The sequence below is a fragment of the Trichosurus vulpecula genome, chromosome 8, assembly GCF_011100635.1.
Source record: "Trichosurus vulpecula isolate mTriVul1 chromosome 8, mTriVul1.pri, whole genome shotgun sequence".
Taxonomy (NCBI): domain Eukaryota; kingdom Metazoa; phylum Chordata; class Mammalia; order Diprotodontia; family Phalangeridae; genus Trichosurus; species Trichosurus vulpecula.
Genome location: NC_050580.1, coordinates 658,267 through 685,842, shown reverse-complemented (window position 1 = coordinate 685,842; position 27,576 = coordinate 658,267). Strand labels below are relative to the sequence as shown.

At 50.5% G+C, this 27,576-nt stretch overlaps 1 protein-coding gene across 1 annotated transcript in view; it reads left to right on the top strand.

Moving 5' to 3' along the window:
* Nucleotides 1-27,576, top strand: part of ADGRA1 (adhesion G protein-coupled receptor A1) — a 310,443-nt gene that overhangs the window by 230,836 nt on the left and 52,031 nt on the right. Inside the window, exons 13-16 of the mRNA XM_036734182.1 lie at nucleotides 9,246-9,483; nucleotides 10,556-10,764; nucleotides 24,418-24,545; nucleotides 25,589-25,712. Coding sequence (XP_036590077.1) covers nucleotides 9,246-9,483; nucleotides 10,556-10,764; nucleotides 24,418-24,545; nucleotides 25,589-25,712 — 699 coding nt within the window. The remainder of the gene's footprint in view (nucleotides 1-9,245; nucleotides 9,484-10,555; nucleotides 10,765-24,417; nucleotides 24,546-25,588; nucleotides 25,713-27,576) is intronic.

The following is a 27,576-nucleotide window of genomic DNA, read 5'->3' as shown; positions in this document are numbered from 1 at the left end:
ACTACCACCATGAATACCTACCACTATTATCACTGTCATCACCATTTTCGTGAGGCAGCTAAGTGGTGCAGTGGATAGAGAGCTGGACTTGGAATCAGAAAGACCTGAGTTCAAATCCATCCTCAAACACTTACAGCTGTGTGATCCTGGGCAGGTCACATCATCTCTAATTGCCTCAGTTTCCTCACATGTACAGTTACAGCACCTACTTCACAGGGTTGTTGTGAGGATCAAATAAGGTAACATTTGTAAAGTGCTTGGCAAACCTCCAAGTGCTATGTTGATGTTGGCTGTTATTACCCTCCTTGTTAATGTCTCCACTGTCATCATTATCATCATCCCCGTCAAGAGCATGGCCATCAGCCTTTTTAGCATTATGGCCTTCATCCCCATTCTCCTCCTTGGCATTATCGTCATCCCTCTCCTTCCATGTCACCCTGGATATCGTCACCATGGTTCTCATCCTCATTAGAGTTGAACCCATTCTTCTCCACCCTATTGTAGAAGTAGAATCATGATCCCCGTTGGCTCCATTGTCCCAATCATCGTCATTATCACTATCAGGTCATCTTGATCTTCCACCACCACCATCATCGCTAGCATCACTGTACTTCCCAAGATGTCCCTCCTCAGTACGACCCATGTCCTAATGATGATGATCATCGTCAGCTTGATCCTGATTCTGATCCGCCTCCTCCTCTTCCTCCTCCTCTTCATCACTTTCATTTTCATCACAAGATTCATCGCTGTCACCATCATGATCTTCATTGTCATTATCACTATCAGGTCATCTTGATCTTCCATCACCACCACCATCGCTACCATCACCTCCATCAGTCACAATCACTATTAGTATTGTCATCACAGTCATCATCGCTAGAATCCCTGCCATTCTCATCATTAGCATTGCCATCACTAGCATCACTGTACTTCCCAAGATGTCCTTCCTCAGTACGACCAACGTCATCATCATCATCCTCCTTGCCATCTTGATCCTGATTCTGATCCTCCTCCTCCTCTTCCTCCTCCTCTTCATCACTTTCATTTTCATCACAAGATTCATCACTGTCGCTGTCATCATCATGATCCTCATTGGAATTATCACTGTCATGGCTGTCTTGATTCTCCTCCTCTTCACCATTATTATCATCATGTCCCATTGCTATTATTACCATCACCACCACCATTGTCATCACCACCATCAGCATCGTGAGCCTTCTCTACATCACTATGGACATCATGGCTCCAGGATTGTCATTGCTTTCATTTGCTCATCATTTGCCCCAACAATGCTCAGGTTCTCCTAAAATATTCACACAAACTAATACTGAGCGATTCACACACACCACTGAATCACCACACCCATAGTTCCTATTCCAGCCACATGTGAGACAGCTTTCTTGGCTTCATTTTGGCGAAGATGGCAGACTTGTAGGTCCCCTGGAGCACTTTGTTCTTGAGGCCTATATCTTCTGTGGGCGACAGGAAGCTACTCTCCTGGGTTTCATGGTGTCTCCCTCAGTTTCAGGGGCAAAAACTAATATTGTTTTTGATGCCCAGCTGGTGGGGTTGTGGTAGCTTTGTCATCTAGGAGCATAATGGCATCTGTTATCACCACAAGTCACACTGAATAATATTTTTTTCCTCCTGATGAGAAAACCCTTATCTCCTTTCCACAGTGACTGGAGAGGTCTGTATTTCACAGCTGTGAAATAACAAACATTAGCATGTAGATTGCTTCATAATAGGTGATTAATCCTGACAACATCCCTGTGAGCCAGATCGTCATTAGAATCTCTGTTTTACAGATGAAGAAACAGAGATAGGAGGGCGCTGGGCCACTTCTGGGCCACCATGGGCTCAAATGGCAAAGCTGAGGCTTAGACCCATGCTGCCTGACTCCAGGCCAGTGTTCAGAGCGCCAGACTCTGCAGCCCTTTGCCAGCACAGCCATGAAATATGCCTTTGAAAATGATGCAGATGATCCTGTTGGGGAGAAGGAAAAAGCCTGAGTGTGTTTTAAACAAAACATTTGTCTTCGGTAAATAACACATAGCCAAAATATGGTCCTAGGGGCTCCTGAATGCAGGCAGGAAACCTCAGACCCAGAAGCTTCTGTCTAGACTGTGTGAGGATAAAAATAGCTTCCATTCATGGAACACATTACAAGGGACATTTCTCACACCATGCCTCTGACATAGGCAGGATTAGTGACATTGCCCTCTGGTGCAGATGAGGGAACAGAAGCCCACAGTTATACAGCTCCTAAGGGGAAGAGGTGTACCAGGTCCCAGGGCTCTGAGTTCAATCCCTGTTATGGGGCTAGCGTCAGGCATTGCTAAGGACAGCAGGGGCAAAGGGAGAAAAGGGAAAGCACATGGATAGAAGGCAGCAAGGGAAGGGAGGACTGATGATGGTCCCTGAGAGGCTGTGCAGGACCCTGGAGAGGTCCCATTCCTCTCTGTGCTGAGGGAGAAGGCTGATCCAGGTTGGGGTCAAGGCTGCACCTGTGTTGGCCTAGAAGGTATCCCCTAGTATGTGGTGTGAAACCGTGATGCCCCACACCTGAGACCAGGTGTCTTTGGCCCATGAAGGAGGCTATTTCAGACCCCTGGGCTATGGACACCCTGGGACTCATCTTTGTCAAAGGAGAGTAAGAGAGAGATGAAGAGAATATGAGATTCAGATAGGAGGAGGGCCACTGTTCAGTTATCTGAAGAACTTTCATGTCTGCAGATACAATCACTCCTCCTCTGCCCCCAAGGAATTGAGTGACTAGGAAAGGGGAGAAGAGACTGCAGACTAGAGAGGCCCAACAGCCCAGCAGAGTAATCATGTAGCTCCTGGGGAGGAGGAATTTGAGGACCAGACCCCTTGAAGGGAGAAAGAGCTTAGAGGCAATGCCAAGCTGAGCTGAGTAGCCAAGCCTCCTAGGCCAAGCTGGAACTGGAGCTGAGGAGCCCCTAGGGACAGTCCTAACCTGCTCTCACTCTTCTCTTGAGGTTGGAGTCAGAAAGGGGCCAGCTCTCTAGAAAGCCTTGGGCATTTGAGGAAGAGCCTTCCCCCCAAAGGGTCATACTCTAAGTCTAGAGATCTACAGGGTGTCCTGACTGGGAAAGAGCTGACTTTGTAGAAGGCCAGTGTCTGACATGTAGTAGGTTCTTAATAAATGCCTATTGACTGACTGACTTTTTAGACTCCACAAGTGCCTCCCAACTAGCATAGTGCTCTGGATTTAGAAGACTGTAGAGGTGCCCAGGAAAGGTATCAGCCCTCCAGAGAGGGAGAGAGGGTGGCTTGGCTTTTCATGACCTTGGGGGCAGGGAGAGGGGCTTTTCTGTCAGGTGCGATAATGCCTGCTAGCCAGAGTGCTTGCATTGGAGCTGAGAGTCCTTTTACCACTTCTATAGACCTAGGCACAGGTTAAAATCTGACTCTCCAAGGGGCAACGCCAATCAGGAGCAAAAGAAGTCAAATTCTGGTGTTCCTACTGAAAACTTTGATGGGGGGCAAGGGAAGAAAGGAGGAACTTTGAGGGCAAGAAGGTGTACAGTTGGAGACTTTCTGATTTGGGAGATACCCATGAGACAGAACTGAAATCACTCCAGTCACATCACTTGCAGAAGGTCGGTCTTTTAGTTCCATGATGTTGGTGTCACCAGGAACACTTTGGATAGGATCCTGTAGGTGGCTTATTGGAGAGCAAGACACACAGGGTGAGCAGGCGTGGAGAGGCTGAGCTCTGCTCAGGAGAACGAACTCATACAGGGGCAAGATCAGACCCTTAAGCTGAACAGTGCACTGCTGTATTCCTTCTCTCTTCCCAGGCTGTTCTAACCAGCAGTCGGGGCCAACACCGGGGCTCAACCCTAATTGGAAGGGCCCTGCCTCAGCCTTCTAGGACTTGGCCTTCCCATCTCAGGGTTGTTTCCCATTGATTACCATTAGTCAGGGCTAAAATCCAGCTTCCCAACTTGGGGAGAAGTCACCATGGAGAGTAGCGTCATGGTCCCAGCTAGAAGGCTCCATCACTCTCATCTAAAAGAAGGGTCTATGACATGCCCAACTGATGCCTGCCCAGCCTCTGCTGGCAGACCACTGAGGCAATCCAGACCACTTGGACACAGCTTTTGATGTTGGCTGAAGTTTCAGCAGCCATGGCTTGATTACCACACACTTTGGTACACATGTAGAGAATGAATTGGGGAGGGGAAAGATGTGTCAGAGAAAACACTTAGGAGGCAACTGCTGCAAGAGGTGAGAGAGACTTGAACTGAGTATTGGTTGTGAGAGATGTGGAGAGAAGGGTTTCAAGAAAGATGAGAAAGCTGGGGAGTCAAAAATAAGGGTGTGGCACTGGATTGGATTTGAGTGGTGAGGGAGAGTGAAGAGTTTGGAACCTGGGTCCCTGGGAGGGAGGTTGCCGGTGCTCTCAACAGAAGGAAGGAAGTTTGGATCAGGGTGGGTGGGGGATGGGTGGGGCAGGGGAATACAGTGAGTTGTTTTGTTTTGTATGTGTTGAGTTTGTAATGCCAACGGATCGTGCATCATGCATCTTGGAATGTCCGAAGGTCAGTTGGTGATGCCAGGCAGGGGAATCCAGTGAGTCATTTTGTATGTGTTGAGTTTGTAATGCCAAAGGATCATGCATCACACATCTCAGAATGTCCAAAGGTCAGTTGGTGATGCCAGACTGGAGTTCAGAAGAGAGTCTAGAGCTGGATGTAGAGATTGGGGAATCATTGGGATAGGGATGATCATTGAACCCATGAAAGCTTATGGGATCATCCAGAAAAAAAATTTCAAAAGAAAAGGGGAGAAGACCCAAGACAGAGCCCTGAGGGAAACTCACAATTAGGAGTCAAGGTGTGGATGATGATCTGGCAAAGGAGCTGAAGAACTGAGAGAGAGAGCAGTTTCATGAGATCCTAGAGAAGAGAGAGCACTGTATACAGGACAAGAAGGTGGTCAGAGACTGGATTCGGGTCAAGAAGGATGATGACTGAGAAAAGGCCATTCGATTTAGTGACTAAGAGCTCACAGGTGACTTTGGAAAGAAGATCAGTTGAATGAAGAGGTGGGAAGCCAGACTGCAGAGGGATGAGAGGTGAGTGAGAAGAAAAATGGAGACAATGAATGTACATGACTTTTTCCTGGACTTTGGCTGAGAGAGGGAGGAGATAATGGGACACAGGATCTAGTGAGTTTATTAAGGATGGAAAGACAAGGACATTTTTGTAAGCAACAAGGAAGACACCAGGGAGAGATGGAAGACTAGAAAATGGGGATGATAGGGCAAACCACTGGAAGAGATTGGATGGGTTGGGGAACATAATGAATATGTGCAGGGATTGGGCTTGGCAAGAGAAAGGACCACCTCTTCATAAGATACTAGGATAAACAAGGATGGAATAGGAGTTGGGGGTGGGACAGGGAGTGTTGTTGAGGGGCCATAGAAGGAAATTAGTCTTGTCCCTCACTCTCAGTTCAACAGGCTTCCTACTCTAAGGCTTATTTTTTTAAAAAATTCAGTTCTAGATTCTCTCCCTCCCTCTACACCCTTCATTTCCCATTGAAAAGGCAAAAAAAAAAATACCTACTCTATATATGAAATTAGGCAAAACATTTCCACATTAGCCATGTTGCTGGGGGGGGGGGGTGGGGAGGAGCAAGAAAAAACAGGTAAAAAAGTCTGCTTCCATCTGTACTCAGAGGTCATCAGTTCTCTCCGTGGAGGTGGATAACATTTTTTTTATCATGAGTCCTTTGGAAATGTCATGGATTGTTGTATTGATCAGAGTTATTAATTTTTCACAGTTGATTATCATTATAGTATTTCTGTTGCTGTCCACAATGATCTCCCGGTTCTGCTAACTTTACTTTGTATTTGTTCGTATAAGTCTTCCTAATTTTTTTCTGACACTATCCTCCTCATCATTTCTTACAGTACAATAAAATTCTATCACAATCCTATATATCACAACATGTCCAAATATTTCCTAATTTATGGGCATCCTCTCAGTTTCCAATTCTTTTTATATATAGGTCCTTTTCCTTTTTCCTTTGATCCCTTTAGGGGATGTAGACCAAGTAAGGCTTTCTTTCAAGATTCAGAGAACTGCCACTTCATCCAGGAAGCTTTCTCTGATTTGACCATGTTGGGCATGAGTTCTCTCTGATCTGACCTCCCAGATCAAAGAGCAACTCTCCTGTGTAGAGCAAGCTCAAAGGTCTGTTCTGTGTGCTCACATTTTCATGGAGCCCTCCTCCCATCAACTGTCAGCTACTTTGAAGGAGGGCCCCATCTTCTCAGTGTCTCTCTAAGTGCCTGCCTCACCCAGGGCCCTGAGCACTAAAAATTCTTAAGAAATAAAGGATGCTTCTGACCTGGGGAGACTCTCACCCATGGATGGGCAGCTGGTGTTGGAACACACTTCCATAAGGAGATGAGATCAGAGGAATCCTGTCAAATGCCCCTAACCTACATCATATATCTTCATTTCCAATGTTACCATATCCTTTTAAGGATTTAGTTTCACAATGGTAGAGTTAGGAAGGAAAGAAGGGAAGATGGATATATGGGAGTAAACTGAAGCCTTGTACAGAGTTCACATAGTTGGTAATGGGGGAATGTTTGATGAGCTAATAAAAGCAGCATGGTGGAGCTGCAAGGCAGGGGTATGGGGGCCCTTCCACATGCTGTCCCACAAGCTCAGGCATTAAGATTGACCTGGCAAGACTAGAATGTTCTTTTGTACCTGTGACCCCAGCTGACAGTGATGGCTGAACAGCTTAGTGGGCTGCCTGGCCTGGGGACTTTTGGAATTTTTACTTGTAAAGCCAACTTTCAGGGCCACCCCTTCCCCTCCATAGTAGTTTGGCATCTTCCCGTTGATCCATGGTTATTGACCAATGCTGTGATTCCTCCTTTGATTTAGGAAATGCTCTCCTAGTGGGGAGGGAGGTGCTGCCTGAGGGATCCCAGCCTGACTCTTTGGGTGTGTCCTTCAGTTTGTGTATGTTGGGGAGGGGTCCTTCCTGCACTGACCCTGAAGTCACTGACCCCCACTCAGAGTGGATGTGTGAGGACCAGGGATGCACATGCTCCCTTCTGACTGACAGGCAAGCAGATAGATGTGTTCAGCAGAAAATTCCCCAGTGAAACTTGAGAAGAAGCAGGATATTTGGGGGCTGTCATTTGAGAGACTCCCCTAAAAGCAAAAGAGAAAGTCTTCCTCAGCTGGAGCTGGGCCCTGCTTGCCCCCACACAAAGAAGCGTGTTGGTGAGAACACCTGGCCTTGAGGCCCAGTCAGTGTGGGTAGACAGGACCGGACAAAACCGAACAGCTCGCAGTGAGAGGAGGAGCTGTCCAAGGTGACCATTAAGTGGGCCTCCGCGTCCACACCTGAAAGTCGAACTTTGAGGATGCCCCTCTCTGCCACAGACCTGGGTCTGAGTTTTATTTGTTTGGAGGGAAGGAAGGGATGGAGCGAGAACGGGATGCAAAAGGGGAGAGAGAGGCAGCCGGAGAAAGCGGGCCACTTGGAAAAATATCCCTTCCTTTTTTTTTTTTTTTTTTTTTAAGCAGGTTCTGAAGCCTCCTAGGGAAACTGGCTCCCCCAGACTGTCCTTCCCCTTTCTCCGTCCTCTGTTCCTGCCTCTGTCCTACAAGTTACTCTGCATCACGTGAGATGGCGGGACTACACAGGCAGTTAGGAAGTGAGAGAACATTAGAGGCAGAGGCATGCTGGCCTTGGGCCCCTGGGCTCTTAATTAACTGGGAGAAGGAGGTTGCTTCTGCTGGTCCAATAGCTGTGGCGCCCTCCTCTGCTCGGGTCCGGGGTCTGGGCTCTTAGGCGGGCTCGTGGGCTGCGGAGTCCCACTCGGACTACAATCGCAGTTCAATGCTGGTGTCGTTGCTCGGCTGAGCCTGCGTGTACACTAGCCTGGAGGAAGGAGATGGCCCGCACAGTCTGCTGCCTTAAGCGCATTCCTGTGGTGAAAGAACAGGAGACTTTTCCTCTCCTTTCCCATATAGAAATAACCCTTTGCTGGGGGTGGGCGAAGACTCCCCTCGAGATCTCTCTCCGTGTCCGGATTGGTCTTTGTCTCGCTCTGGCCCCGGGGCGCCTTCACGCCAGCTGACCCGACCAGAGAGAGGCGGGTAGAGGAAGAGGGAGTTAGGCAGGCTGCTCGCGAGGGCTCTTTAAATCGGAGCCCGAGCCGGAGCCGGAGCTGGAGGAGCCGCAGTTCTAGCTCGGGGCTGGGCCGCCGCGCTGCTGCCCTATCCTCCGCCGCCTCCACCATCAACGCCGCCCAGCTCCCAGGTCTGCAGCAGGAGCAGCAGCAGCAGCGACGGGAAGGAAGGAAGGGAGGGAGGGAGGGAGGCGGGCCCGCGGGCGCCCACCCCCACCCCCGCCCGCCCGGGAGCCCGCCCATCCCCATGGCGACCGCCCAGGCTGGCCGGCCTCCGGCTTCCAGTCTCTGGGAAAGGAGACTAGGAGGAGAAGCGACAGCAGCGGCTGCAGCTGCAGCAGCATCGCCAGCATCCTCAGCATCCCCAGCCCCTCGACCGGCCTCCTAGCTGGCTGATGCAGGACTCTGAAACACCCTGACAGCAGCCTGGGAGAGACTGGCTTCTAATTCTCCTTTCTCCTTTCCTTGTCTCACCGCTCCCCCCTCCCCGCCCGCATTACAATTCCTCCCTCTTGGCTGCCTTTGGTTCTTTCCTTGGGTCTCTGCTTCTCTCCTTCTCCCTCGCTCTCCGTCTTCCGTCTATTCTCTCTCTCACTCCCTTCCCCTTCTCCCTTTCTCTCCCTCCCTTTTCTCACTCTTTCCCCCTTTCTTCTCTTTCCCTCCCTCCTCCCTGTCCCTGTCTCTCTTCCTCTCCTCTCTCTCCCTCTCTCCCTCTCTCCCTCTCTTCCTCTCTCTCTCCCTCTCTTCCTCTCTCTCTCTCTCTCCCTCTCTCCCTCTCTCCCTCTCTTCCTCTCTCTCTCCCTCTCTCCCTCTCTTCCTCTCTCTCTCTCTCTCTCTCTCTCTCTCTCTCTCTCTCTCTCTCTCTCTCTCTCTCTCTCCCTCCCTCCCTCCCTCCCTCCCTTTCTCCCTCCCTCCCTCTTTCTCTCCCTCCCTCCCTCTCTCCCTCCCTCCCTCCTTCTCTCTCTCCCTCTCGCTGTCCCTCTCCGTCTCTCTCTCCCTCTCTTTCTCCCTCCCTTTTCGCTCCCCTCCCGTCTCCCTCACTGTATAGAACGCTGCCTCGGCCGACGGCGTCACTGTGGTGGCCTCAGTCCATCTGCCCCGGCCGGTCCCCTTCGCCGGAGCCCCCGCCCGGCAATCTGTTGATAACTCCACCTGCAAGCTGAAATTGATCGTCTTTCGCAATGGGAAACTCTTCCCCAGCAGCAGTAGCTCGGGCCACTGGTCCAGCCTTGCGGCTGTCGGGATGTGGAGGTCGGTGGCCACTCCAGCTGTCTTTGCGCAAATAGGTAAGAGCTTGGGGGCCTCATCCTTGCCGTGGAGCTGAGAGCTCCGGCTGCTGTTGAGGATGGCAAGGAGCCGCAGGATGCTGGAGGAGCTTGGAGGGGAGGGAGAGAGGGAAGCGAGCTCGCGAGAGCGGAGGCTATCCAGCCGGATCAGAGCCAGCTTCTGCCCTTTGCTTCCATGCGTGCACAAACACATGCATACATACATGTTTACAGGCGTGCGTGCACACATACATACGTATATACATGCCTGTGTCCTTTCATTGGCGGTCTGGGCAGCTCGACAGGGGAATGGGCAGAGGGGCAAATTGGGGGTAGCATTGCTGCTTGGTAGAAGCCAGCCTCTGGCCAAGTTTATGCGAAAGGAGCAGCGGTGGGGAGTTGGGACCAAAGCCGAGCTGCCCTGGCCACCCGGGCTGGGTCTGCCAGCCATCAGGCTGAGCCAAGGCAGTCCAAGCCGGGAGCTGGGACCGGGAGCTGGGGGCCTCCTACCCAGTATCCCAGGATCTGGGAGCGAGGCCTCGAATGTCTTGGTCCAAACTTGTTGCTGTTTCTGAGAAGGCAGACGCTGCTTTGGTTCTGCCCTCAAGGCTCTCCCCGGAAGTGTGTGTGTGTGTGTGGGGGGGGGGGGTTGCATTCTAGCTGCGCCTTCGGGCTTTTAAGCCTGGGAAGAACGTAAGGACCTCGGTACGAGCGAGGCACTTTCCCAGCTGCCCGCCAGTGGCCCTTTCTGAGAAGGAGAGAGCGCTTTTCTGTGGCATCCTAAGCAGAGCTAAGGGAGGTGGGAGGCAAGCATCCTCTCCCACCGACTGGCCGAAGATGAGGTGCCCTGCCTGGCACCTCGTCCGTGGGTCACCATGGGGCCAGGTTCCTGCTCTCTGTCCCGGAAAGGCCTCTGAGCAGCAAAGGGCAGCAGCAGCAGTAGCCAGTTCCCCGAGTGGGGTGACTGGCAGCTGGCCCTGGAGCCCCGAGCTGGGGTGGAGAGAGGGAAAGGGGCAGGCGTTGGGCTGGGTTGGGATGAGGACCCCGGTGTCTCAGGCTATCTCTGATCCCATCCCGCCTGCCTGCCTTGCAGATGGGTGCAGCCTCAGCAACCTGAGCGCTCCAGTCATTGTCGGTTTGAGGCCCTGGGCACCAGGGCTGGCACCCGTGGCAGCTGCTTGGGATTTTGACCTTCTCGCGGGACATGGAGGCTGGCGAGGAGACCGGTGCCACCTAGTTGGCTCAGCGGGAGACCTCCTCACTCTTCAGTGCCCGCACTGGGGCCACTTCGCAGTGCTCATGGTGAGTGTGTATCTATGACTTGGCAGAAATGCCCAGGCACCCCAGCAGCTAGACCAATGTCCTCCAAGGGGTACCATCAGCGGCTGAGCAGCCCCTGGATCTATGGTCCCGAGGCTGGCATGCCTCCCGCCACAGGTTTGGGTGCCTAGCGGGCAGGGAAGGGCAGGACCCCCAGCAGCCGCCTACCCGCCTAAGGGTCTCAGGCAGTTGTTAGGCAATTTCTGCCAAATGGCCTAGAGCCTGGCGCTCCTCCCCGCCTCTTTCCCGTCTCCCACTCCCAGGCTCAGGTTCCACAGGCCAGAGGAGGGCGGAGGAGGGCAGGGCAGGCTCGGGGCCAGGGACTGGCTCCTTGCTCTCTTCCTCTCAAGGCCGGCTGCTCCATGCCGGGCTCCCAGATCTGTGAGGATCATACTAATTAGTTTCAGGCGTGCTGCAATGGTGAATCATTTGCTCGCCGACCAGGAGAAAAGCATATCTCACTCTCCGCTGGACAAGTCTGCTTTGGTCCTGCCAGCGAGCTCGCTCCCTCTCTCCCCTGATCCCTCGTTCCCTCGCTCCTTCACTCGGGGAGTTCACACGAGGGCTATCATCGAGGGCAATGGTCCTATCTCGAAGAGATTCTTCCGGCAAAGGGTTCTCTGGGGTGGGGGTGGGGGAAGAGGGGCTGGGCTTGCCGGCACACCCACGTCGGGCTGCAAGGATGGCTCTCTATTCCAGAAGCACCCCACCTCCTTCTCAGGAGCAGCCAGCTTTCCTGACCCCGCCCCCTGCCACTAATCCCCGCCCCCCAGTCCTACTCTCGGCCCCCGCCTCTGAAAGTGACCCCTATGTAGCGGTTCCATGGAGGTGGGAGGAGGTTGGTGCCTCGGCTAGCATGGCGGAGGTGGCTGCTGCTCTCAGAACGGAAAGGAGAGGCTGATGGCTTTGGGAGACTGGCAGGGGGCAGAGCTTGGGAACGTTCCCCTTTCCCCCCAATAGTCCGGCAGGCTTGCTCCTCGGATAGAGGAGGGGAGGCAGCCTTTTGGCATGGAGGGCCCGACAGAACCCAAGAAAGACTTGACGGTGGGGTGACTCCGAAGCTGGCTCCAGAAGAGATGTGTGTGGCTGTGTGTTCGCCTGTGTGCTATGTGTGAGTGTGTGCCTGGGTGTGCTCAGAATGCCGATGGGCTCCAGGCAGATAGAGGCCGGATAGCAGCCAATCCTCAAGAGCCTTCTCTTGAGGGGGGGGGGGGCAGACTAGAATATGGGCCTCAGTTGCCTCCCTTGGAATTTGCTTCAGTCCAGAATGGTCAGGGAGCCCCTTGGTACCAAGGCCCTGAGGAGGCCAAGGAGACAGTCCAGGAAGGGGAAAGGTTTCCATGTGCCCTGGGGCTGCCTCCTTCCCTCTGGGGCTGACTGCTTCTGCTCCTTCATCCTTCCCCTGGTGGGGGGCACCTCCAATTTTTTTAAACCAAGTGAGGGTTGACCTTGCAGGTGCCACACCCACTGTGCCTGGCTTTGGCTAGTTCACTGCGAGCCTGATTCTCCTGTGTTAGGACAGAGCTTGAGCATTTCTTTGAAAATGAGAATTCTTGACATTAAGGGAGCCCTGCTTGGCCCCAGGGGAGATGCCTCCCCTGCCCAGTTTGGAGGGAATGCTGTCAGTGAATGAGCCAGCAAGCATCTTCTTGAGCATTGACTCTGTGACTGGCCTTGAGATAAGCTCTGGGATACAGAGGCAAACACAAGAGGCTGAGGCCCCAAGGAACTGATATTTTACAGCGGAGGCCCCTGTACAAAAATGGGCACAGACCCACTTAGACAGAAAAGCCTTTGGAAATGACGGGATATGGAACTGGAGGATGAGTAAAAGGTGGTGCTTTGGCCCAGTTTGGAAGGAGGCCAGGTATTGTAACCAGGAACAGCAAAGAGGGAGTGAATTCCGGGCAAAGAGAGCAGAGTGTACAAATGCATGGAGGTGGGAGATAGCTATCACGTGAGTCCTGTCGTGTTCATGAAGAGGGAAATATTGGAGTCACAATGATAACGATAATAGTAGTCAACTTTTACATGACACTTCTTGTGTGCCAGGCAATGCGCTGCACGCTTTATAATGATTATTTCACTTGGTCCTCACAGACCTGGGAGGTGGATATTATCCTCTCCATTTTACAGCTGAGGAAACTGAGGGTCACACAGCGAGTCAGTCTCTGAGGCTGAATCAGATCTTCTTGACTCCAGGCCTGGTGTTCTACCCACTGAACCACCTAGCTGCCAGTAAGATGAGGAAGCAGGTTGAGTCCAGGTTGTGTGGGTTTTGATGCCAAACAGAGGGCTTCATGGGTCTTATACTGAGACAAAAGAAGCTGCTCTAGTTTCTCAAGCAAGGAGCCAACATGGTCACCTCTGAACTTTGGCAGAATCCCTTTGTTAGCATCCAGGAGATTAAAATTCCATGTGCATATGCTGCAGGCAAGGAGACCGATGGGAACCATTGCAATGGAGAAGTAGGAGAGGGGTGGTAGCTGAAAGATGGCTCCACATGAGCGGAGGGATGGTGGGGAGACAGCAGCGATGAGGATCTGACTCAAAGGGCCACGTAGGGGAAAGGAGGGGGAGCAAAGGAAGACAGTTTAGGGAACTCCAGCATTGGAAGGATGTGGTGTCCTTGACTAGAATAGGAAATGGGAACATTGAGTGAACTGGGCCAGGCATATCATGAAGGCATTCTGATCTGGACACCTTGGGCTTCAGATACCTGTGGGACATCCAGCTAGAAGTGTGCTGTAGAAAGCTGGAGATATGTGGAGACAGAAAGAGACCAAGGACAGAAATGGGGGTTGGAGAGTCATCCATGAAGAAGATTAAATGTGCTAGTTGCAAGAACAAACCCCAAAACCTGAAAGAGTTTTCAAAAGAAATTTATTTGGTCATTTATTTAGTAAAGGAGAGAGCTGGAAGAAAGTGTGGCTCCTTACAGAGTCTCTGTGAGATTCACATACTATAGAATTCAGACAAGGGCATAAGGACATTTGCCTGAGTGGCCTCACGTAGGCAGCAGGTAGAAGAAGGTCAGTTTGAGATGGAACCAAAACAAGAGCTGAGCAGACCCCAAAGAAGCACTGGGTGGGATCTAAGCTTCCCTGCATCCATCTAGATTCCCATGAGGGTCTCTGAGGTCAGCCTGACCTCAACAGTAAGCCACAGAAAACTAGGTTCAAAAAATATTAATAAATAAAGTTCTGTGAACAACATAGCGAAATATTTCCCACAATTGCCTAGGAGCTGATGAGATCACTGGGAGAGTGTTCATGGTACTACTGTGGTGTTGTCTAGTTTTGACTTGGTGCAGTAATCATTAAACAAATAAGTCTGGAGTGGTCAGTTGGATTTCTCAGGCTGAGGTTCATGTCATGGTGCTAGCCTGGCTGCTCTCCCAGACAGCTCTTCCAAACCCCCTCCATGTCATCAGACCAGACTGGCCCATGTTTCCTTTCCCCTCTGGAAGGAAGCAAACATTTATCAAGTGCTTATTATATGCCAGGCCATGAGAGATATAGCATTCAAATATTTTTCAGTCATTTTACTTGTGTCTGGCTCTTTGTGATCCCATTTGGAGTTTTCTTGGCAGAGATACTGGAGTGATTTGCCATTTCCTTCTCCAGCTCATTTTACAGATGAGGAAACTGAGGTAAACAGGGTTAAGTGACTTGACCAGGGTCACACAGCTAGGAAGTGTCTGAGGCCAGATTTTAACTCAAGTACTCCTGACTCCAAGCCTGGCATTCTATCTACTGTGCCACCTAGCTGCCTTAATTCAAATATTAGCAAAAAGAAAAACAGTCCCTGCCCTCAAAAAGCTTATATTCTAATGGAGGAAGACAACACAGAAAAGGGAGCTGACATTCATGGGCAGTGGGGGTGAGGATTAAGAATGGAGGTCCCAGTGCTAAGCATGGTTTTGAAATATGGGAAGTCAGGAGCAGATCTGGGAATGAAGACAAACTGGAGGCCTCAGAAGGAACTGTCTAGGGGGAGAAAGGGGCCAGCATTACAGACAGATATTCCAGGGCACAAAGGCCACACTGATGGTCATGTGTTCCAGATGCTGGAGACAGCAGCTGCAATAGTCATTTTGACATCAGGGAAGTCAGGAGAAGAGAGGAAAGGGAAGCACTTGGGCCTTCACCAGCCATTGGGGAGACTTGTCCTCTTACACAAATGTTGTTGGTCATTCTTGGCTCCAGAGGGATCATCTGTGGGTTCCATCTGCCATCCATCAGAGTGAATGTGGGCTGGCTGTAGCCATCACTCTTGGGTTTCTTAGTATCTTATTGGACACTTATTGAAAAGCAGTTCAGGACAGATAGTGTCCATGGGGACCACCTTGCCAATATTCTCAAGAGTTAAGAGGAGCTAGGTTCAAAGTGTCTTTCCTAGAAGACCAGTTGGCCCTTTCCCTGCTTTTTCATCTTCCTCACCTTCCTCCTATTCGAGTTTTGGCTCGATGATATACACACAAAAGTGTTTGGCCTTATGGAAGATGTTAGTCTGGGGCTCTTGCTTAATGCACCCTCTGTCAGGAAGCCTCAGAGGGGCAGCTCCCTACCTAGGCTATTTTCAGCAGTGGGTTGTTAGGTAGCAAGAGCAGAGAAAGTCTGGATTTGCAAAGGTAGTCTTAGTATCCATGTTTAATCATGGACTGAAATGCTTGTTATCACAAACAACAGACTTTCTATCATTCTTTATGCCTCAGGACAAAATGGCCATCTTGGATGCCTGAGTGGAATCTGTGATGGCTTATTTCATCTTTGAGTATGTTAGAAAAAAAAATGATAATTTCTTGAAATGCATCACTGTCACAAGTCACACCCCTTCTTTCCAGGAAGCTGCTTTTTCTCTTTATGTTTTCTCTCCCAGTTAGGAAATAAAGTTGACTTTCCCAAATGTTGCCTCTAATGAAGTTAATTGTGTCTTTAGAAAGGAAGCTAATTCCAGCTGCTCAGAGGCTTCTCCTTTTCTGTCACTGATTCTGGAGACCAATACAATAGACTAAGATCAAAGCAGATTCACCTTTTAACCACTTATCTATTAAGCAGCTGCTTTCTTGGGCAAAGCTTGACCCTGTTCATAGGCATTTAGGCGGTTACAAAGAATATCTGACCTAGTCCTTGATTTAGTTCTCTCTTTGTTAGACTCAGCTGCCATCTGTGTAATCCTGGGCCAGTCCTCTCTAGGCCTCAGTTTCTTCATCTGTACAATGGAAGGATGAGCTCTGATGACCTCTAAGATCCCTTCCAGTTCTGAATCCCATGCAACTCTGGAGCCTGAGCAGATGAAGATGGTGGAAGAGAGAAGGGTTGTCCTAAAGTCTTCTCTGCTCCAAACAGGTCATTCAGTCCAATACTTGATTTATATCAAATTATAGAATTTACATCCATCTTAAAAGCTTGCCTGGCCAGGATAGCCTTGCACTGAGGAAGAATTTGATGTTATTTGAATTTACTGGGACAGAAACAAGCTGAGTTTGTACAGTTTCAGTTTGTAAAGGCAGTGGCACCATTAGTAGGAGTTTCTAGAATAGCTTTCTTCTCTCCATATTTCTGGATAATCCAAAGGGTTTATTATCCATAAAGTCCTCTAGAAAGAGCATGTCTGCTCTACTGTCTGGTCTGGACTCCTGTGGCCAATGCCTGGATGTCTTCTGCACCTGTGTGCCTTGGCAATCATCCTAAAACCCAGCCAGAGTATTCTCAGAATACCAGAGCTGGAAAGAGCCACAATAGCAGCTGGTCCAATCCCTACACCAAAGCAGTCTCTAATATGTTCAAAGGGTGACATCCAATCTCTGCTTGGAGACCTCTAAGGAAGGGGGACCCACCACCTCCTGGGGCAGCCCAATCCACTTTGGGACAGCTCTGATAGGAAACCTCCTGATATCCAGCCTCAATCAGCCTCTCTGCAACTCCTCTCCTCCCCTCCCCTCCCCAAATTCTCCTGGTTCTTTCCCCTAGGGTTAAGCAAATCTATTCTGACCTCTCCTTCACAAGAAAGCCTTCAGATGTTTGAACACAGCTCTCATGTTCCCCACCCCACCCCCAAGTCTTGTCTTCTATGGATTAGATGTCACTACTTCCTTCAGTAAATCCTCATATGCAAGACTTCAGGCCCTTCCCTATTCTGCTCAACATTCTCCAGCTTATAAATGTCCTTCATCCAGTGTTGCACCCAGGACTAAGCCCACTCCTCTAAATGGGGTCTGATCAGGCAGAGGACAGAGGGGTTATTGCTTCCTTAGTCTAAGCAAAAGCTCTCTCTGTCTTTCTGAATGCAAGGTACAGTCCAAAGATTTTAGAGCCCCAGTGAAGGAATAATGCCTCTTTCTTTCCACTCATCCCCAGGGAATACTTCCAGGAGAGGTTGACAGATCAATAAGAATTAATTATCATTAAAAAAGCAGAGAGGGGAAATTTATCACAGATCTCTAATGAAATCAGCAGAACTATAAAAATGAATGTTTGACTGTGCCAGTAACATCACTGCAGTCTCATCTTACAGAACAAAGGAGGGAAGACAATAATTCTGCTTCTTCTTGGCTAGCTTGTCCTTGAGCACCTTGAGGGTCCCTTGTTCCCTGTCCCCCTGCCTCAAACCATCATATTCCCATTAGGCAAGTGGGACAACTTCTGAACGGACTGTCGCCTGGTGTGGGTTTGCACCCCAGTGCCCCCTGGCCTCCAGGGCTGCTTGGTTTCCGAGCTCAGCTGCCTTGGCTCCCCAGTCCTAGAGAGTCCCTTGGTTCTGGGCCCTGTCTCTGCCCCCCCCTCCCCCACCTCCTCCTTTTCATCTGCTCTACACCCTATTTAGCCTTTGAGTCTCTAGAGGAGCAGCTTTCTTGTGAGATCCTGACCAGCTTCTTCCGAACCCTCTGGCCCAAAGGTGTGCCTTAATGTCAGGACTGATTAAAATTCATCTCTGAGAGTAAATGAGTCAGCTGTGAGTGTTTTCCTATTACTCCTGCCTTCCCGAGAGCTTCAGCTGGGTGCGGAGGAGCTGTCCATGGTGCTACACTTCTGCGCTTTGCCCTGTCCTCCTTGGGTTTGAAATTTATCCCCTAGAAAACACATGGAAGAGCATTTTCTCCAACCACCCTCTGCAATAGGGAGCAGGCCTGTGGTTGGAGGCCAAGCTGAATTCTCCACCCGTCCTGGCAATTTCCTGGTCTTTCCTCTGGTGTTTATTCCCACAGATCAGTTTCCTTTTACAGAACCAAGAAACTGTGTTATGTGTGTGTGTGTGTGTGTGTGTGTGTGTGTGTGTGTGTGTGTGTGTGTGTGTGTGGTGTGTGGTGTGTGTGCATGAGAGAGAGAGAGAGAACCTCCATGGAGGCAGAGGGGTCCTGATGGTGCCTTCCCAGCCTCCCCTTACCTGACTACTGGGAGAAAGGGGCATTTCTATCCTTTTCCCCATTTGGCTCCCCATAGGCTGCCCTTGCCTCCAGGGCATCAGCTCAGAAAGACTGTTAGTCACCATCTCCAACCTCCTCCTAGAAATGTCATTTTCTGGTTAAGTGGAGAATTCAGAAAGAGCTCTTTTTCAGGATGGAGCAAAGTTGTCATATAAGGATATCATGGGTCAATCGGCATGCAATATGAGTGGCTGTCTGTTTATTGCACATCAGTTTTATATTTCATGTATACATGTGTATGTACATAGGTAACATACCTGTACATTCAAGTGTTTGAAGAAAGGGTGGTCAGATAGGTGATAGTTGGCTTGTTCCGTTTGGCCTCTGAGGGCAGAACAAGGAATAGTAAGCAAAATCTGTAATGAAACAAATTTAGTCTACATATAAACAAAAATGAAATAAAATAAAATGTTCCTAAGCATCCAGGTTACTTTTAAGTGGTGTGGGTGACCTCAGAAGGCATCCTTGCTCTGGGTGTCTTCCAGCAAAGATTTCCTGAAAGAGCACTTTGGTCAGGGGGCAGGGTTGGGGGAGGGTATCCTCTTGGACCAACAGCTGCTAAAATTCCTTCCAGCTCTGAGATAATGGAATTCTGCAGATTCAGGGGCCAGGAACTGGGGAAGCTACACCATGCATCTAAAGGCCTACAGCCAACCTCATCCTTGATAATGGTATCTTATCTCCCCTGCATACCACAAGGGTCAATCAGGAAACCTAAGAGATCTTCCCAAAGCCAAAGGGACTGGGGAGGGATGTTTCAATAGGGATTCCTTGCTCACTCTGATATCTAAATCCTCTCCTTGACAGGGAGAAGTGATGACCAATGATCAATCCAATAATAAACATTTATTTAGTGCCTCCTGTGTGGTCTTGAGAAGAGCCTGCAACTTGCATTTGTCCACTTGCCTTTTCCTTCTCTTTCTCTCCAGCCCCAACCCCAAAAAAAAGATTTGATAAGGGAATTAGAAAAATCAATGAGGGCTCTGAATTTCACAGACTTACAGTTGAAAGTAACTTCAGGAGCCAAGTCATATTTGAATAAGGATCCCTCTCCATCATCCCTGGCAAGCCATCCTGCAGGAGCCTCCAGATCTTGCAGCCCTCCAGTGAGGATGCTTGCTATTTCCTGGGGTAGCCCCCTCACTCCCCTTGTGGATAGAGGATGTCTTCCTTGAGGTCTTCAAGCAGAGGCTGGGGAGGTTGGGATGGGGATTCCCTCTGGGTGGGAGCTAGACTGGAGGAGAATGGGAACCTTTCGGTCCTGGCAGGAAGGACTCAATGATTCTAATTGCTAGGAAGTTTCCTCTTGCATCAAGACTAAATCAGCCTTTTGGATCCTAGTTCTGCCAAAGAGAACAAACCCAATCTTCTTTCTGCAGGACATATCTTCAAATGCTGGAAGCCATCTCTCATGTCACCTTTGAGTATTCTCTTCTCCAGGCTGAAAATCCCAGTTCCTTGGACTAAAGTGTGTTAAAGTCATGAGTTTTGATACTGGGACCAAGGAAGGGCCCTTGTCCACATCCATTATGGCTCCAGCACTCTCAGATTGATCTGGGACATTCACTAGCCAGGGAGACTTGAGAAAACAGCACCACATCTTTGGGCCTCAGCTGCTTCTTTTCCAAAATGAGGGATACAAAGAATTATACCACATACCCAGGGTTGTTCTGGAGCCAACTCCTACTGGCTCAAGAGAATCATTTGTTAGGTTATCAGTACAAGTATTTACAGTTCAGAAATCAGAGAACACTGAAAATCAAGATTTAATATCTTGTTTGGTTGGTTTTTTAGACTTAAGAAAGTGATGCAGAAAATGTTAACTTAAAAGTGCTGTCCACTTTTGAGAGCTGGTTGTTAAACATTTACCACTGCTCAGCCATCACCAGGCTCTTGGGAGGAAAGCCCCTTATGAGTCTGAGAGAGCCACTGCCATCACTGTACAGCACACCCAGAGGTACCATCACTAGGCTGCATAATGCTTATCACAGCCTTTGTAGCAAGGAGACAGATGCTCAAACTCAAGTGTGACTTTCCAAGGGTAGGCAGAGGGGGAGTGTGAAGATCAAAATCCTGTTTTCCTTGCTGCATTTTCTCCTCATGTCTCCTCCTGTCTTCCCTTCACTATTCATTCATTTGAATGGACACTGCTGGACTGTGTGTACTGTGCTCTGCTGCTCCTCCCTCTGATGGTTCATGGTGGTCCAGAGGGGATGATGCTGGGATCTCAAAGGCTATGTCAGTGGATTGATCTGATGGGCCCAGGAAAGCTGGAAGGCTCCAATCTTGGGGTTTGGGCTAATGATGGACCTTCAGCCCCTAACCATTAAGGGCCAATGCTCCTATGAGGGCTCTGCCACAGCAGAGGGTGCTCCTACACTAACAGAGTCACAGGTCCTAGAAGAATGGGAGCATTGCCATGTGTCTAGCACTGTGCTAGACTCTCCAGCCATTCAGAGCAGTCTAAGGCATAGCGTTTGTCCTGGAGGAGCTTAGTCTACACTTGGACAATCCTAAGACCCTTCTAAATTTTTCCTTGCCATGCTAACCCCATGGAATGGGCTGCCATTTGCCATCTTCTTTGGGATCATGGGCATCATGTCTGTTTCTGGTACTCCCAGATTCTCTTTGTCCTCTCTCTAGAGGCAGGGGCCATGGCAGTGGAAGAACTGACTCTTGGGGCTGACCACAAGGGTGCCTCTCATCTTGGCCATCATACACCTTCAGCACCAACTTAAGTCACAATTTCATGGAAAAACAGGGAGAGTGTGGCTCATGGCTTCTCCTGAAATTCATTTTGTCCAGATGCAAGAGTCCTTTTCCCTTCCAAAGTATGTGCATCTCTCCAGGTTTGCCTTTCAGACGTCCTCACCCACAAGCATCCTGGGACAGGATGTCCATTTTAGCATCACATTGGCCTGTCTGACAGGAGCTTTACAGAGATAACACCCCTTAGACTCCTCTGGGTTCCTGCTGTGGCTCTCACTGACTTGTGACTGACCAGTAGGACAGAAATGCTGCTGCTCTGCTTCTGAGCCAGGCTGCATGACTTTAGGCCTCTCAGAGACCCCTGACCTTAGAATTCAGGGTTTTTTCCCATTGCATTCCCATTGTCTGGCACCATTGTCTCAAGGGCAAGAATGCCACGGACCCACCCCAATGACTGTTCTTGGCTCACAGTAGATAGATGACAGCCCTGGGTGTCCTCTGAAACTCTTGGTGACTCTGTCCCTTCCTTGTAGGTGACTGGTGCAGCAGAAAGGTCAGGAAGGAGAAGGAGGGAGAAAAGACTGGTGTATTTGCTACTTTGTTATTATTATTATTGTTATCTTTTGAGAAACCAGTTGAATGATGAGGTCAGAAGCCATTCTGCAAAAGGTTGAGAGGCGAGAGAGGAAATGGAGGCAAGAATTTTGGGGGTCTGCCTGGAAAAGGGAGGAGAAAGAGAGGAGAATATCATGAGGGGCCAGTCAGGTGTAGGGAAGGTTTGAAGGATGAGGAGGATAAAGAGAGGAGAATATCATGAGGGGCCAGTCAGGTGTAAGGATGAGGAAGTCTTGGGAATGTGTGAAGGCAGTAAGGAAGGAATAAATAGAGAGGGAGAGACTGGCTAGAGATAAAAGGCAATCTCCCAGAACTGATGAGAGGCTAAGCTGGAGAGGACATGGGGAGGGGGCGTTTAGCAAGGAGAAAGGCTCGTTCTTCATCCAAGACTGGAGTAGGGGAGAGGAAACAATAGGGGACGACAAGATGAAGAGAAGGAACTTCCATTAAATGGCTTCAGTCTTCCAGTAAAGCACAAATCTAGGACCTTGGCTGAGAGGGGGGAGAGGGAGGTGCCCTGTGAAGGTTTAGCTGAAAAGAAAGGATGGGAAAGAGATAGGAAGTCCATAGGGAATCAAACCTGCTTGGACTCAAAGTGCCCGGAGGTTATTAGTGCAGCCTAAGGAGGACTTTGTTCCGGGTTAGCTGCCCAGAATGTCCAGTCTCTGGCTCTACCTCCCCACCCTAGAGAACTCAGGCTTGGCACTTCCTACCCACAGGATCTACAAGTCCCTTCCTTCCCTGGGGCTCAGTCTTCTATGTGTCAATCCAATAAGGAGGCTGGACTAGCTGCCATCCAAGAGGAAGCTAGGTGGTACAGTAAGTAGAGCACTGAGTGTGGAGTCAGAAAATCCTGGGTTCAAATCCACCATCAGATGATTATGAGCCATATAGCTCTGGGCAAATCACTTAACCTCTCTCAGTTTCCATTCTCTCGTCGGTCAAATAAGAGTAGTATTAATAATGATAATAACAAATAGCACCTACCCCTAAGGTGCTTGTGAGGATCAAATGCAATAATATCTGTAAAGCGCTTTGCAAAGCTTAAAGTGCGATGTAAAGGCTTGTTATTGTGATTCTATTGCCTAGACATCCAATGGATTCTCAGGGCATTCTGCCATTGGCCCACCTTGTCAATCTGAACTGTTCATCCAGATTGTCTTCGCTGGGTGTGGCTCTTGTGGGTCAGTCCCTAGACTGGTCAACAGTGGGGCCCCCAGAGCCTAACAGGAGCCAGAAGGAGGAGGGGGAGGCTTCATGGGATCCCATTTCCCTCTTGTCTTTGAGGGGGGAAGCCTTAGGGGTCAGGAAGTCCATGGGAGCCCGGACCATGGAGTGGCAGAACAGGGATGGACCTTCCTCTGCCCCCTCCCCCACCTCCAAGTGCCTGAGATTTCCCTCCCCAAACAGCCCTCAGTCTATCTGTGGAATGGATGGAATGTGGGGCAGCAGACCTAGTGGTGGGAGCTGCATTTATTCCAATACCTGATGCAGTCTTGACAGAGCTCTACCTTCCCTGCCCCATCCCTGTGGCTTCTTGAGGTATCTGAGTCCAAGGGGAACAGGGAAGGGAATAGAGGGGAGGGAATAAGCATTTATAGAGTTCCTACTGTGTGCTAAGCACTTCTCATTCAATCTTCCCAACAATCCTGTGAAGTAGGTGCTGTTATAATCCCTATTGTATAGTTAGGGAAACTGAGGCAAATAGAATTTAAATGACTTGCCCAGGGCCATAGAGCTAGCAAATGCCTAAGGCTGGATTTTAACTCTGGTCTTCCTGACTCCAGGCCCAGGACTTTATCCACTGCAGAACCCCCAGCTGCCTCTAATTTCAACCCAAACTGCTCCGTTTTTATCTGATGAGCTGCTAAGATTCTAAGTTCCTCTTTCAGAAAACTCTTGGTTTCCTCCTTTTCCTGGGGGACCAGCAGGCACACTCAAGCTCTGCCAACCTCTCCCAGGGCCATCTTTCAGCATGGCATTCTACCAAGACCCCACACTTCCCCAGATGCCATTAGATCCTAGGGAAGAGAGGAATCTGACAGTCCCCTGCAAAGCACTGGGGCTCCCTGCAGGCAGCCTCATGCCACTGTTGGCCTTCCAGAGGGTGCACATCTGGTAGTCTTTTGGTGGGAAAGATCCTCTTTCAACTCTGAGTCTCTGGGCAGTCAAACTTTCCAGCCACATGTGTGGAAGCTGTTTGCTGGCACTGCTCATACTGAGGACAGGTCTGAGCTGGAGGGGTTCTAGCCCCATACCTGATATTCTATGCTCATCCAGGCGAGATCCGGGTGTCCTGCAGTTGTTGTTCCATGGCAGCACAGAAGGGTTTTACCAGCTGAGCTTCCTCCTCCCAGAAGGAGCAGGGGGAGTTTTGTGAGGTGGCCAATGTTCTCTATGGCCTCCCCAAGGGCTTTAGCCACAGCTGGACACAGACTCAAAGCTCAGCCCCACCAGATCAGATCTTCTTCCTACAGCCAGGGGTCTTTCTTCTACCAGCAGGTATCTGAGGGGAAGGAGACAGGGTCCTGCCGCTGAAACGCAAAGCCGAGCTTTGGAAGGAATCTTCCAGAGCCAGGGGCAAATGCCCCTCTCCCCCTCGCTCTCTCCCTTGCTCCCCAGATTCAGGCCAATACAGAAGCAGCAGCTCCTTGCTTCTGCCCGGATCTATGCCCTGCCTCCCCCTCCTCATGGCAGCTTCTCAAAGAATCCCCCTTTCCTCATCCCTGACTGGCCTTCACTCCCTCTACCCTGCCTGAAGCCATCCTGGGTGGGGAGCACTTGGAGCAGCGGGGCCCCTGGGCCCCTGAAATGATGCAGACAGGTGCTGCTCCAGCCCAGGCCCGCCTGACACTGCTAAGCTGCTTCTCCTTCCGTGACAGGATTTGAAGACGGTCCTTTCCTTGCCCGAGGCCCCCGGGGAGTTCCTGCACCCCGTGGTGTACGCGTGCACCGCTGTCATGTTACTCTGCCTCTTTACTTCCATCCTCACCTACATCGTGCACCACAGGTGAGGCGTCTGCACCGCCCGGGGCCCAACTGTCTGCTCTCAGCAGAGCGGTCCCCGGCAGCCATCCCGCTCAGTTAAATGTGGGGAGGGGGGCTGCTGATCTAGGGGAAGGGGTGCAGAGCAGAGCAGGGTGGGGCAAGGAAGACTTGGCCCAGCTCCCTCTCACAGTGTCATTGAAAGTTCTTGCCCTCTAGATGGGGGTCTCTGGGATGAAGCCCCAATTTTCCCAGCCCAGTAAAAGTTCTGAGTCAAATTAAGTGACTTTGGGCCATTCTCTGCCATCTTGTTAGTCCTTACTGAGCCGGGGAGGGGGCAAGGAGGCACCTTTAAACTGGGCTTGACTGATCCCAAAGCACTGCAGACAGGCTCCTAGGTCCTCTGCACTAGAGGACTCATCCAGAGGAAGACCTTGGTTTGAATTCCCATAAGAGACACAAGCTGCGTGACCCTTCCCTGGGCTTCAGTATCCTCCTCTGTAAAATGTGGGGGAGGGGGCATGACTCTGGCCCATCAGGCCCTTCTCAGTTCTGAATTGAGGACTCTGTGGGAGACAGGTGGGTGCTGAGCTGGGCTGTACCTGGCACAAGGCTGTCCTCAAAGCCTCTCAGCTTGGCAGGAGCAGCTCTATGCTCCGCTGGCCCACTCCTACTGTCCCCGGCATCACCTCCATGCCGCACAAGGTGCCAGGATCAGCTGGGCTGGCCTTAGAGTCCTCACGCAGGCTGGGATCAGCGATGAGAGGGCCAGCAATGAGGCCTGGGCCCAGGTCTTCACGACCGATCTCTACCACGCTCTTGGCACAGGTGCAGTGCTAAGCATTTTTGTTGCTTACAAATAGTCATTCGTTTGACCCTCACAGTGGCCCTGGGAGGTAGGTGCTAGCATTACCTCCATTTTACATCTGAGGAAATGAGGCCAGAAGAGGCGAAATGACTTGCCCAGGGTCACCTAGCTAGACAGAGTCTGAGGCGCTGTATTCACTGTGGCAACACACTCTGCCTCTGCTGTGAGACACTGACCCAGTCACTCTTTTGTCCTCACAGCACGATCCGAATCAGCCGCAAGGGGTGGCACATGCTTCTCAATTTCTCCTTCCACACGGCTCTCACCTTTGCTGTCTTTGCCGGGGGCATCAATCGCACCCAGTACCCGATCGTCTGCCAGGCTGTGAGTATCCAAATTCTCTTCACTTTTCTCCTTAAGTTCAGCCCTACAGCTAGAGCAGCAGGCCTGTTTCTGGGTGCCTCCCCCTCCCTGGAGTCTTTAGGGCCATTTTCAGCCCATCACTTTGTCTCTTCCCTGTGCCTCTGTCTGGGTGGGGACCTCCCACCCTGATCCAGGTTCCAGGCACTCTGGCTGGGCTGCTTGTGAAGGGGTGGGGCCCAGCCTTGGGGGCTCCTTGCCTCCCCTCAGAAGCCCACTTATGGGAGCCTCAAGGGCTCTAAGGAGCATGAGTGTTGCTGCTCTCTTGCCATCCCTCACCAGGACCCTGAGCCTGAATCACCCCCACAGACAAGGCAGCAGTTCCTTCTGGTTGGGGAGGCAGGCAGCTCAGAAGCCCCTGGTGAGGGTCAGTCCAGGCCCCAGAGAACTTGAAACTGGGTATGTGATGATTCAGTTGTGCCCATAAGACCTGGAGCCCAAAGCAGCAGAAAGAAGCTGAACTCATGGCTTCCTGGCTCCCTGTCTGCTCTCTGGGGTGGTGTGGGAGCTTCTGCAAGGCTGGAATCAAACCCTCGTCCTGCCACCAACTAGCTGGGTGACATTGCCCGAGTCACTTGTCCTTGCTGTCTCTGCAGGGGCAATGCCACCACCTCTCCTCTCTCTGTCTCCGCCTCTCTCAGCTCTCTCAAAGTTGTTGAGAGGGACCCAGTCAGTCAATCAGACAACAGGCATTTATTAACCACCTACTGTGTGCCAGGAAATATAGGAGGGGAGAAGGTTATGAAGGACTTTGAATGCAAAATAACATTTTGTGTTTGCTCCTGGAGGTCATAGGGAGCCACTAGAGTGCATTAAGGGTGAAAGGTGACATGGTCAGACATACACTTTAGGAAAATCACTTCAATAGCTGAATGGAGAAGGGACTGCAGAAGGGAAAGACGGGAGGCAGCAGACCCTCCAGGAGTTATTGCAATAGTCCAGGAGTGAGAGGGCCTGCACCAGCATGGGGACATCATCAGAGGAGAGGAGGGGGCTATTCAAAGAGCTCTTACAATGGTGAAATGGACCCACCTTGGTGCCATATTGGATCTGGAGAGTGAGAGATGGCGAGGAGACCAGAATATTGGTGGGGAGCCTGAAGGACTGGGAGTTTGGAGGTGCTCTTGAGAGTAATAGTAAAGGTATGAGTGGAAAGGATTTGGGAGGAAAGAGAGTGAGTGCTATTTTGGAATGTTAAGTTTTAGATGTCTGCTGGACATCCAGGTTGAGGCATGTGGAAAACAGATGGAGATGAGAGACTGGAGGTCAGCAGAGAGTTTGGGGCAGGAAAGGTAGATCTGAGAATCATCGACATAGAGACAGTCATGAAATCCACGGGAGCTGATGAGGTCACCAAAGGAAGTAGAATAGAGGGAGAAGAGGGCCCAGGACAGAACCCTGAGGGATACCCATGGTTACAAGGCATGACCTGGAGGAGGATCCAGCAAAGGAGACAGAGAGGGAGGAGGAGAACCAGGATGAGAGGGAAAGAGTGCCTTGAAAACCTAGAGAGAAGAGAGAATGCAGGAGGAGAAAGTGCCCAACAGTGTACAAAGCTGCAGGAAGGTCAAGGAGAAAGATGAGTGAAAAAAAGACCATTGGATTTGACCTCTAAGAGATTGCTGGTCACTTTGGAGGGGGTAGTTTCAGTGGAACGAGAAGGTCGCAAGATGGATTCTAAAGAGATAAGAGAAAAAATGAAAAGAAATGGAATCGTTGATCGAGGGTGCTCTTCTCTTGGAGTTTAACCTTCTAAGGAAGGAAATGAGCAGATAGAAGGGCAGGAGGGTGGTGGTGGTTCAGGATGGGGGAGACATGGGCATGTTTG